General features: G+C 40.9%; 1 protein-coding gene across 1 annotated transcript; it reads right to left on the bottom strand.

The window, feature by feature from the left end:
- Positions 1–2,704: 2,704 nt before the first annotated feature.
- LOC133484080 (calsequestrin-2-like) lies at positions 2,705–12,662 on the bottom strand. The gene is made up of 11 exons (XM_061786174.1): positions 11,799–12,662; positions 11,480–11,564; positions 11,298–11,398; positions 8,722–8,830; positions 5,970–6,043; positions 5,761–5,891; positions 5,644–5,689; positions 5,491–5,545; positions 5,315–5,415; positions 4,297–4,371; positions 2,705–4,227 (listed from the first exon to the last, which is right to left on the bottom strand). The coding sequence occupies exons 1-11, from the start codon at positions 12,039–12,041 to the stop codon at positions 4,018–4,020; spliced, it is 1,230 nt and encodes a 409-aa protein (XP_061642158.1). The 5' UTR covers positions 12,042–12,662; the 3' UTR covers positions 2,705–4,017.
- Between the last annotated feature and the right edge of the window lie 10 nt (positions 12,663–12,672).

Raw genomic sequence — 12,672 nt, forward strand, 5'->3', positions numbered from 1 at the left:
TACAGTGAAGGATGGGGGTGGAAACAACATGCTTTTTTTTCTGCAATGCGACCAGGACGACTGATCCGTGTAAAGGAAAGAATGAATTGGGCCATGTATCGTGAGATTTTGGGTGAAAACCTCCTCCCATCAGCAAGGGCATTGAAATTGAAACGTGGCTGGGTCTTTCAGCATGACAATGATCCCAAACACACCTTTCGGGCAGCGAAGGTATCAACCCCATAGAAAATCTTTGCAGGGAGTTTAAAGTCTGTGTTGCCCAGCAACAGCCCCAAAACATCACTGCTCTAGAGGAATCTGCATGGAGGAATGAGCCAAAATACCAGCAACAGTGTGTCAAAACTTTGATGGCTGACTTTTTTGCCCCACTGTATTCATGCACATTAACCAATGTTCACCAAAGCTTTAGACCATGATTCGACAGTACACCGGCATGTTTACGTGAAACCGTTAGTGCTAGCACTAGCTTGCTAGGCTATGTAACATGTTGTTGCCTGTTTGCAAGCAAGTTAAAAGTATGTGAACGTACCTCAAGCAAACCTTGAATGAACGTCCCCACGCGAGCACCACGTGTTTTTCCTCATTTTTGTTCTTTTTTTCCCCAACACAATATATTGGCGTGATCCATTGTTGTCATTGTCATGGGAAAGAGTATATCCAGGTGTGTTGACCGGTGACATGTTTTCTGGTTCCGCCTCTCTGACAGTATTTTATTAAAATAAAGCCCAGTGATCATAAAGGACGAGATACGGTGGTATCGGAATACATCGTATCGTGTTGCCATTGTCTGACCGAGATACGGCAAGATTGTAGGGCAGTAGTCTGACATAGGGCAATCGTAAAAGACCACATTTGTCTTGTAGTCTGATCCAGGCATAAGTCATTTTTAACTACTGTTACAATATCAATAAAAAATACCAATCTGATTGGTAAAACTTGGGTTTTCTCTTTATGCTTGTGTAGATTCTCAGTCAACCAAGTCTTGGTAATCCGCAAAAGGTTGAATCGAGGCAAGCGGACTCTTGTCATCCCCCCCAGCCAACCCAGAAATGTATACGTGCCCAGATGTGATTCGTGAGAAAAATATATACAGTGAGTGATTAAGAGGCATGGCTCCTGCAGGTCGGGCCCATTAGGCCAGACAACCACAGACGAAGAGGGCTACCTCACCCCCCCCCCACACACACACACGTGTAGGAGGTGGACCACCCACCCCCAAACCAGGCCTGGCTCCCCCACGGGAAGAGGTAGAGGCGACCGCAGCGGGATGCAAGGAACGGAGAGAAGAGGAGGAAGCAGGCCCGAGGAGCGACATGGGGGCCCCACCGCCCCCACCAGCAGCCAAAGCGGGGGGACCCAGGCTGCTCCTTAGCGACTTTACATTCAGTATCTGTATGTTCCTTAGCTGTACTAATACATTAGCTGCATCGAACAGTCTGTATACTTTGTCTTCTCACTTGAACTCATAATCAACGTGAAGTTTAGTTCATGTTTGATCAACTATCATTGAGCTAAACTGTCAAGCTAACTTCGTTTACATGCGTCTGTGGGTTTCATAGTGACAGATGAAGGTAGACCTCGTAGATGTGTCAATTATATTTGAGTTTAATTGACATGGTCAGCTACCCAGGACACTTGTCAGCTTTCTTTGGCAGGAGAGCCTGGGGTCATGTGAACATGTCTACACCATCACACAAACACTTTCTGACGCACTATTACTAATTCATGGTCATGACTTGGTCGGCTCTTTATGTCAGCTTGCTGCGTCGAGGGGGGACATTGCTTGCGTCTCTCACACCTAACTTGTTCGCCCTGATCCCTGCACTCATTAAGAGGCATAACCATGCTGAATTATTCACTGGCTGTTAATTCATTCAGAAAGTATTGACTGAAGGGCCAAAATGTCCTAATAGATTCAGGATAGTTATTCTAAACCTTCCTCATGAGACAAAAGTGGCACGGAAGGGGCAGATTCCATTCAATCAACAAAACTAATTAGGAATTATTTTACAAGACATTTTAATACTTTTCAATGAGATTCTCTTGCGAAGTCAACCATTCAACAACACCACCAAAACATAATAGTTTTTACCATGGGCGCAACAGATTCAAGCTTGATCGAAAAGAGCAAATGCTGTGGGGCTTGTTCAGAAAGGGTGAGTGGTGACTTTTCTCAGCCCAAATGCGCCTTTTGATTTTGTAATACAGTGGTATGTTTACTTACAAGTGATCCCACTAACGGGTTTTTTGAGATTTGAGCCGTCACTTGGCCAAATTTTGTGTCTTGAGTTGCGAGCATAAATTTGACTGGTGTTGGATTGTTATATTTGTACTCATGAAGCTATGTTCCTTTCTTTAACAATTAAGTTCCATTTCCAAAACATCCAAGGCCAGAGAGAGGGGTGCCCACATCTTAGGATGACTCCCTTTTCATTCTTTATAGCACCCAAGGTAGATTACTGAAGAATGATGGTTTTAGGGCGACTCCCCTTTTCTGATAACACCCAAGGCCAGAGGTACCTTCTGCTGAACAGTCATAACGAAACCTTCTGACGTGTATAAAAGGAGTTAGCGCAAATTAACAAGGTGTGTCATTCACTGAACCTGCACTCTGGTGGGCAGTTGTTTGAATGCACCCTGAGACTCAGCACGTTGGTGTCTTGTTTTTTCTTCTCTTTTTGGACAAAGAAAACGAACACGCAAGGACGATTGAAGGTTCCGTAATCTATTGAACATTGACATTATTTGACGTCCTTAACACTGGCTATGGGGGGAGGGAATGACACAACAAGCAGCAGTTTGGCAGATAGTGAACAATTGATAAAAAATAATCTTCAATCTGTTTATTACCACTCCTAGTTAAAGTTTAAAATTAAATATAACATGACATATATTAGATTTGCCTTATGAAAGTCCGCAAGCTTAATGCTAACACCTAATGGAAGAACTCCAAAGTCAAGGACAAGGAAATTAGCTTAGATGTTGCGGTAACTATAAACGTTTAAACTTATGTTTCGATGCAAACGGGAGCAAGAAATGCCAACAAAACATACAACAATATTCACGTGCATATATTCTTTAGTTTCTGCGAAAAATGACTAATATTATTGCAGTTTAGTTGAGATGGTCTTTGCGTTTCATGACTAAATCTGAGTGTAGGGTGTCTATATATTATACTGCCCCATGGTGGCCAAGGCATGCACACCAGAATGAGTAGCACACTGCCCACTGAATTATCATGATGCATAAACTGTTTAAATCTTGACATCCATCCATTTTCTTTACCGCTTATCCTCACTAGGGTCGCGGGCTCCTTGAGCCTATCCCTGCTATCTTCGGGCAGGAGGCGGGGTACACCCTGGACCGGTCGCCAGCCAATCGCAGGGCACATAGAAACATACAACCATTCGCACTCACATTCACACCTACAGGATATTTTAGAGTCTTCAATAAACCTACCACGCATGTTTTTGGGATGGAAACCGGAGTGCCCCGAGAAAATGTTCACCCAGGCACGGGGAGAACATGCAAACGCCACACAGGCGGGGCTGGAATTTCCCCAGAACTGTGAGGCAGATGTGCTAACCAGTCTTTCACCGTGCTGCCTAAATCTTTATATTCAATTAAATTATCACTATGTTTTTTTTTACAAAGTACAATACTGTAGAGTTCTGTTTTTCTCATTATAAACGGGTACAAACATTTTTGTTGGTGTTTGTTGGAGTTCTGGAAAGAATAGCCATTCATTTCAGTGGCGAAAGATAATTTGAGATATGCTTAATTTGGGTTACAAATGTGGTCACAGAAAGAAGTAAACTTGTAAATCAAGGCAGCACTGTGCATTATTTTACTTTTACCTCTGCAACAAAAGTAATGTTGTAATAGCAATCATAGCATGTACTAAGCATTAGATTGACCTTATCTGTATCATACAGCACAAGAGGTCAAATCTTAGTCTCTAAAATGATTTCTAATCTGTAAGAGATTTAAAGAGATATGGTAAAGATCCCAGCAGGCTCAGTCATTGAGGTCATCTTCATCTTCATCTCGGTCAAGGCTCTCGTTGCTGTCTTCAGTAAAGTCCCTGTCAAAGTCTCCACGGTCGTCTTCAAAGTCGTCGTCCTCCGTGTTAATCCTGCCGGACAGGACGTCCTCAATCCAATCCTCCAGCTCCTCTGCAGTGGGCAGGTCCTCGTCATTGGACATGTCTAGCCACACGCTGTCCGCCTAAAATTCACAACGGACATCTCTTTAAGGTCTGTAGAGTTTTAATTACCTAAATCGAGTTTGACTTACATCTGTGACGTTGACCACACCGATTTGAGGCCTGAACAAGTCCAAATTGAAGGTCTTTTCCCAGTAAGTGGTGAGCTAGAAAAGATGAGAAAAGATGCTCACATTTTGTGTTTTTTTGTCCTGTTCAGCTGTTAGGTCAAACAGATTGGAGGATCTGTACCACTTTTATGCCGGAACAGTTTTATTGTGCCACAGTGGAGTTTTTAAACTGCTACTGTGGTTCTTTGTATTCTGATGGATTTTAATTAAAAATTTCTGTCGGACAGAACACGGTTTTAAAGGGGAGTGACAGAAAAAACCAAGGGGAGAGACAGTGAAAAGATAACAAATTTTTTGTTCAATTTCATTTTCTAATTTTAGTTCTTGTTTTTTCTTGTACGAAGAGTATGATATGACTCTATCTCTGATTACAGATTTCCCGGTTTCCCAAAGCAGAGATGGGGATATGGTTAGGGAGTGTTAGAATTTCAAAGTCATCCCATTCTTTCCTCACAAAAGAATCAAAGTCGGGGTCTTTCAATACAGACATGTTAAAGCGCCATGTTGGTAGAGGTACCAGATTTGACTCAATATTTAGGGAGAGAAAAATTGGTTCGTGGTCACTGATGATGATTGGAAGTATTTTGGAGGTAATTTTATGAGCCGCCAAATTGTTTGAGAGGAAATAATCTATTCTTGAGAGAGCGGTGTCCCGACGAAAACAAATGTGTACTCTCTTTTTGTACAATTTTTCCAATGTCGTCCTATACTGCTCTAAAATACAGTATTCGCACATTGTGGCTGGTTCCTATTGTTTTAATTGCCGAAATCTATGAAGGGTTTAAGAGGAAGGTTAAAGTCACCTCCCATGATAATTGTGGAATTGGCTGGCAGGTTAATCAAGTGTGAAAATAGTGTGTCGAAAAAGGCTGAGTCATCTTTATTAGGAGCGTATACATTGACAATTGTGTATAGTTTGTTAAAGACTGTATTGTCGCCTGTATAATTATTTTTTATTTTATTTATAATTATTACCAACCAGAGGGAAGTCATCAGGGTCAATCCAGACAATGCTCAGATCTGGGTTGTTGGTGTTGTCTCTGGCCACGTCCTTTAAGATCTCCAGAAACTCAAAGCCATCTGGGTGATGGAGGGGGCACAATAATATACAGTGCAACACCTTTTGGGACTGAAGGAGAAAAAATAATAACAGACCTGGATCCTCCTCTTCAGCAAATGCAACAATATGGATTCCGTCAATGTCATCCTCCTGGCAGTGGGTGTAGAGGGGGGGGGGGGGACATGTTCAATGATTTTCAACACCATTTTCTACATGCATCACAGCATGAGTAGTAGAATTCTATTTACCCAGGTCTCAAACATGTTTTCTGCCCGGAGCTTCCTGAGAGTGGCCCTGTAAAGCACACTCACATTTCAAATCCAGTGCCAGCTTTGAAAAAAATCAGTAAAAAGTACCACATTAACCTCCTGTGTTGATTGACAAAGTCCACAATGTCCATTTCTGACAAAGGTCTGCCAGGCAGTACGGCGGGCTCCTCCATGAAGGGCTCGTAAAAATTCACCTCGTTCATCTTGAGGGAGAGATGTTTGGCCACCTGAAATACACCGACATTCTTCAGAGAACTCACACGTCACGTGTTACATTTGGATGCGGCAACTTACTTTGCACTTACAGCTTTATCAAATGTGGCAAAGAACTTGATGTAGGGTTGAAAACGTTCTGAGGCCTCCTGGAAAGCTTTGTAGTCTGAGGGGGAAAGAAAGATTGAGGAACCCCAAGTGTCGCCTTGAATGTATGGGGTGGTATACACTTGTATTATCTCTGGACCAGGATTCTCAAACATTGGGTCCAGGGACCCCTCACAGGTGAGAATGTTTTCAAGGACCCCCCCACCCATTTAATCCTAATACAGTGGAACCTCGATGGAACAGACTAATAGGGGTGGGGGGTCGGTCGTCCGATATAGCCGATTGTCTGTTCCATTGAAGCACTTTTTTTTTTAGCCCATATTCACCCATATTATTGGACAATACAAAATTATTGTTTTGTAGGTTTTTTTTTTTTTTCAAAAAGGCCCAGTACAGTACAAAGTTATTGCATAAATATTAAAAAAAGCTTGAAAATGTTTGAAAGTTTCACATTTTATCAAAACTCACCACACCAGTGAGCTTGGTCATGGTGACATTGTTGCAGTGCAGTACTCATCATAGGCAAGTCGGTTTCATGAGCCGCAAGGAATTAGTGTGCTTCCTAGTTCCAAATCCGTTCCCAAAGGCCAACGGCTTGACCCAAAAAAAAGTTACAGTACCAAAAATAGCATGTTTCAGACTACAGTTGTTTTTTTTATTCCTCAGAGTTAACACTGCAGCCATGCCTCTCTCTCTCTACCAGTGCTCTACGTACAATAAACAATAGATATAACCATCATAACATGGCCACCACGTCAATGTACCACATTCAACATGGCCACCACGTAGGCAAGGGAGGCGCGTCTTTTGCCACAGCGCCAGTAAACAACAGCGGCCAATTCTGGAACTAACAGACTTCGTCAACGGCAGTTTAAGTGACAAATGGAAACTATTTTTGGACACATTGTTCATTCCCAACAGTCTGTTTTATCCTATATCTGTTATATCGGGGTACATTTTATCGAGGTTCCACTGTACCAACTAAACATAACTTCGTTGTGCACCACTAAATGCCATCCATCCATCCGTCCAGCCATCCATCATCTTCTGCTCATCCAGGGTCAGGTCACTGGGCCAGCAACGTAAGTAGAGAAGCCCAGTATTCCCTCTCCACAACCATTTTGTCCAGCTCTTCCGGAGGGATCCCGAGATGTTCCCAGGCCAGCCAAGAGAGTCTCTCTCGCGTGTCCTGGGTCTTCCCCTTGGGCCTCCTCCCGGTGGGACGTGCCCGGAACACCTCACCAGGGAGGCGTCCAGGGGGCATCCTAACCGTATGCCTGATTCACTTCATCTGGCTCTTCTGAGGAGGAGCAACAACTCATTCTGAGCATGTCCAGGATGACTGAGCTTCTCACCCTATTCATTCACACATTTCAGCCACTTGTATCCGCGATATTGTTCTTTCGATCACAACCCACGATTCATGACTATACGTGAGGGTAGGATCGTAGATCGACCTGTAAATCAGAGCTTTGCCTTTGTGCTCAGCTCCTTCTTCACCATGACAGACTGATACAGAGGCCGGATCACTGCAGATGCTGCACCAGTCCTGTTGATCTCTCGCGCCATTCTTCCCTCACTTGTGAACAAGACCCCAAGATACTTTTACTCCTCCACTTGGGGGAGTTCTCTTTTCGGACCTGGAGAGATTACTCCACCCTTTTACAACTAAGGACCATGACCTTGCTAACTGATGTGAACTGCTTCAGCTAACAGTAGGACTGTATGCTGGAGCCTATCCCAGCTAACTGCGGGAACTGGTTGCCAGCCAATCGCAGGGCACATACAGTATAAACAAACAACCATTCGCACTCACATTCATACCTACGGACAATTTAGTCTTCAATTAACCTACCATGCATGTTTTTGGGTTGTGGGAGGGAACCGGAGTACCCGGAGAAAACCCACACAGGAATGGGGAGAACATGCAAACATGCACACAGGCGAGGCCGGAGTTGAACCCAGGTCCTCAGAACTGTGAGGCGGATATGCTAACCAGTCTCAACCATGCCTCCATATTTCCCATTGTCATAATTCCTCATTTATTCTGTTATCTGTAGGTTAGTTAATAAATTCTTCCAATATAAAACATAAACAAGTAAAAAGGGTTACGTGTTTTGTTTGTGCTGAAGTGTTACAGCCTCTATACACAGAGTAGACAAACTCCTATTTTATGTACGAGCCTTTAAGAAGTGGGACTGAACTAATTTTCCCTGTTTTTATTCAAATTGAGTGGTGTGCTGAGGTAAATATAAATTAGCATATTGTTAGGTTTTAATCGTTTATTTAAACTTCATACTTTTGCTTATTAGAGCAAAAGTAGAGTGTTGGCACTCTGCTCTTAATTTATTAATCTTACATTACCTATAGAACCTACACTATATTTTAGATATGCAGTTTTATTACATGCTAATTATTTTGCGGACCCCCACGTTATATTTCGTGGACCCCAGTTTGAGAATTACTGCTCAAGATCCCACTGTGAAACATCCCACAATGCACCACATCACATCTTGTCTCAAGATTGTAATTGCAGTTTGACCTATTAGTTAGTGAACTAGATGCTATTTAAAGCCTCTCATGAGAGAACCCACACAGTGAAATCAGGAGATGGAGAGATTGAGATCCCATTAAGGGTCTTTTGGGACACAGAACGGAGCTATAGGCGAAAAAATTCCTCTGTTTGACTACAAATGCGAGTGCAGGAGTAGTGGCATCACACAGTGGCAAACTAACATAAATCCTCTCCTTTGAAGTAACCAATGAGGCGAATGTCTTCCTCTATCCTTTCGAAGGCTCGAAGCTCCATTGGGTTGTTGATTATTTCTACCGGGTCCTCCAGCACCTGCAGAAGGAGGGGGGGCCAACACAGTAAGACGCTGCAAAGAACACATTGATACATCAACATGATAAATACTGAACGGGACACAACATTATGAGATCAATCCAAAAGCCGTAAGACAATAATGCTCAGTTTTGATGAGGTATTAATTTAACAATGCGTTTATTGCTGTGGTTGTAGTTTGCAGTGGTGTAGAAGTACACTGCAACATACTGAGAGCATATACAGCTCTGAAAAATATTGAGACCACTGCAAATTTACTGTCAGTTTCTCAGATCTTTCTATTCATAGGTATATGTTTTTTTTAACTACTGACAACATAACTACCAAATTCCAAATACTTTGATTTAAAGCATGTATTTGGAGAAAAATGGAAAAAAACTAAATATTCAAAATACCAAAAGAGGTCCAGTCTTTTTTCTTTTTTTTGTTTTGGTCATAAGAGAAAGTATATATTTTTTTTATTTTACAAAATGCTATGTGGGTCAATATCACGATAAAGTGAATTTTGGTGTCCTCATAAAAATTAGTCCGTTATCCTGAAAATGTAGCAGAATAATGAAACTCAGAGGTCCGATTATGAGTGGCAATAACAGTACAATGATAAGTCTCTGAAAATATGTTTCCTTTTATTTTATTCCTTCCTTTTTTTTATTGGATGTACGTAATTTTGGCATGTCCCAGATATTACTCCGCTAGCTACAATGTATGTAAATAGTGATTAAATGATACTAACTTTTTTCTACATGGTTTCATTGTCCACAAAAGGTAGTTGATTAAAAAGGTCATTTGATCATGTGTATTCTCTTTTCATAATCATGGTGAACATTTTGCCTGTGTCCCCGAAATTTATGTCCAGGCTGTCATTATGAGCTAACTGCACATTTAAAAAAAAAAAAAAACTCTGGTTATTTCATTTGTCTTTCCTCAATAGATGCTGAACGGTGTTGCAGAATAAATATTTACACTTATGTTTTGTAATTTTCATCATTTTATATGTCGATGGAGGTGTGTAAGCATAAAACATCCACACGTCATAGTGAAAAATATCAACTGACGTAAAACGTTTCAGAAATTGAAAATATATTTGTTAAAAAGTACACAGTGAGCTCGCCACTGAATTACGTTGCTAAGTGAAGCTCCACTATGTGCTCATCAAAAGCGAACATTAGCCAAAACTGTCCAGCCTGTCATTGTCAACCCTCTCATCAAGCATTTTGCTGTTAGCATTTACATTGTCTACTTGCAGTTGATTTATATATTAAGAAAAAGTGTGGGAGCTTCACTAATATGCATTTCTGATAGCATAACATCTACTTCATACAATGAATATGAAGTTCAATGGAAAATCTCAACTTTTTGAGGGATGAAATGGGGAAGTCTAAAGGCACCTTATTCTGATATTGACTGATGTATATTGATTTTCACATATAAGGAACTATTTATGATATACAGGACCCTTTCCAAATTTTTTTTTATTTATTTCCACAATTCCATTCAAAAGGTTAAGCTTTCATAGATTATAGATTCAGGGAAACAATTTCAAGTATTTATTTGTTTATTTTTATATAATTTCCAGCTTGTCACTGCAAAATTTGGGCTGATTTCTCCACAGTATTCAAATTTTTTGAATTCCTGATTTTGTGGGTTTTATGAGCTGGAAATCCAAATTATGTAAAAAAAACAAAAAAAACAGATACATACTTGAAATTGTTCAAATTGTGGGCCCTGAATCTATAATCTGTGAAAGTTTGACTTTTTTATGGAATTATGGAAATAAATGAACTTTTCCATGATATTCAAATTTTTTGGAAAGAGTCTGTAGATGTTTGCTCTTTTCATGCACTTTTGTGGGACTGCTCAAATAGTACAAACAGTATACTGCATCATCTGAGTATAAATTTCTGCATTTGAAGTTGAACTTGTGAGTTTCAATTTCTGCCTGTGAGTTTCTGAGTTTAAATTTGAATTCATAACACAATTTTACTCTAAAATAATTTTAAAAACTCAAATTCAAGCTCAGTAATTTGATTCTTTTGAAAACATTTTTGAGTAGAACTGTTATGAATTAAAATTCAAATTTAAAATTGGAAATTGTCATTGAAACTCAGATGGCACATATATACACTGTGTCTATGCTCGGCACAATTAATGGTAAAAGGTGGACAAACTATGGGCCTGTAAACATAAAAAAAAGTTGTAATATTGCCATCTCAAGTAGTGGACTGCGATACTGCTCGTTCTGGTTTCAGATCAAAGTAAACTCCAGTATCGCCGATCATGAGTCTTTTGAATTATTAGTTTAGTATTGTGAGTTGTGAATTATTAATGTGGAGGCATCATCAAATTAGTAAATCTGAATGAATCTTCGTGACCTTTAAGTGTCTTTGTGATTGTTCCTTTGGATTATTAATTAGTTAAATCCCAGGACAGAACTTGGGGCACGTCGTGTTGTGTCTGGTACACTCACATCCAGGAGGAATTCCACAAGAGTGTCTGCTGAGAGTTCTCCATCAAATTCAATGACGCGATCGTCCTTGAAGACGTACAGGCTGCCCACCTCTTCTAGGCCTGATCAAAAACGGTTTAAGAAGAGGAGAACACTCGCTCTATACTGTACACCAGAGATACTGTATGTGTGTAATGGCTTACCCAGCTTCTTGGCTACTTTGGCATCCTTCTGAGCATCCACCATCCCGAATCCGATGTCTTTGTTTTCCAGCACCTGAGCTGTTAGCTGGGTGGTGTTCACATAAAACAAGCATTAGGATCTTTATTCATTAAGTAAAGACTATTTGTAGAGGTGAGAGTAAGTCACATACAGTATGTACATGTCTGTCTGTAAGTAAGTCTTGAGGTTTACCCTTCAGGTTTCAAGCAAGTCCCAAATTAGTGTGGATGAAATCAAGAAAGTCAAGTCCCGTTCCCACTAAATCTAAACTATCACCATTTTCTTTCTGATGTTTCTCACCTCAAGGACCAGCTCGGTCATCTGGAAGCGCTTCTGCAGGCCCTTGTTGGCAGTCACGGGCTCATGGTAAAACAGACACAGCAGGTCAAATCTCCTCAGAGCCTTCTTGTAGCTACGCTCGTTGATGTCCAACACCCGGTCCCTGCCGTCAAAGTTAGGGAATTCCAGACCTTCCTCTGCAGCACAATGCCAAATGAAATGGAGGCAAAGAGTGCAAAGCAGAGACAGGCACATTTGCTGCATTGTTGTCCGATGTTGAGAGTGGGAAAGGTAACTTTAAGGTCTAGCGATGGCATTCAAAAAGATTGCACTTATTGTATCACATTGGCCCCGCTTCGTGCTCCTCTCATCTCTTGCGCTGTACTTTCTCGATCTACCTGGGCTTGCTCTCCTCCTCTCTCCATCATTTTGTCAAATCTCACAGGAGGCATTTTTCCTCCTCCTCCTCCTCACCCACATACAAGACAGGCATTCGCAATGCTATCTATCTATCTATCTATCTATCTATCTATCTATCTATCTATCTATCTATCTATCTATCTATCTATCTACCTATCTATCTATCTATCTATCTGTCTGTCTGTCTATCCGTCTCTCTATCTGTCTATCCGTCTGTCTATCCGTCTCTCTATCTTTCTATTTATTTATCCATCTATCCATCCATAACACACTGTCTGTCCCTCCATCAATGTATCTGAAAAGCAAACTGTCTGTCTATCTATCGTCCAATGATTGTTTGGTGCTATGAAATGATAAAAATATGTTTTTGAAAAAAAGGAAAATGACTTTAAAAAGAAACAGCACTACACTAGATCGAATACAACAAGTGCGCGGTCATATTTTTCTATGAAACCCGTGTGAGCCCGTCATTCCG

Source organism: Phyllopteryx taeniolatus, chromosome 1, assembly GCF_024500385.1.
Source record: "Phyllopteryx taeniolatus isolate TA_2022b chromosome 1, UOR_Ptae_1.2, whole genome shotgun sequence".
Taxonomy (NCBI): Eukaryota; Metazoa; Chordata; class Actinopteri; order Syngnathiformes; family Syngnathidae; genus Phyllopteryx; species Phyllopteryx taeniolatus.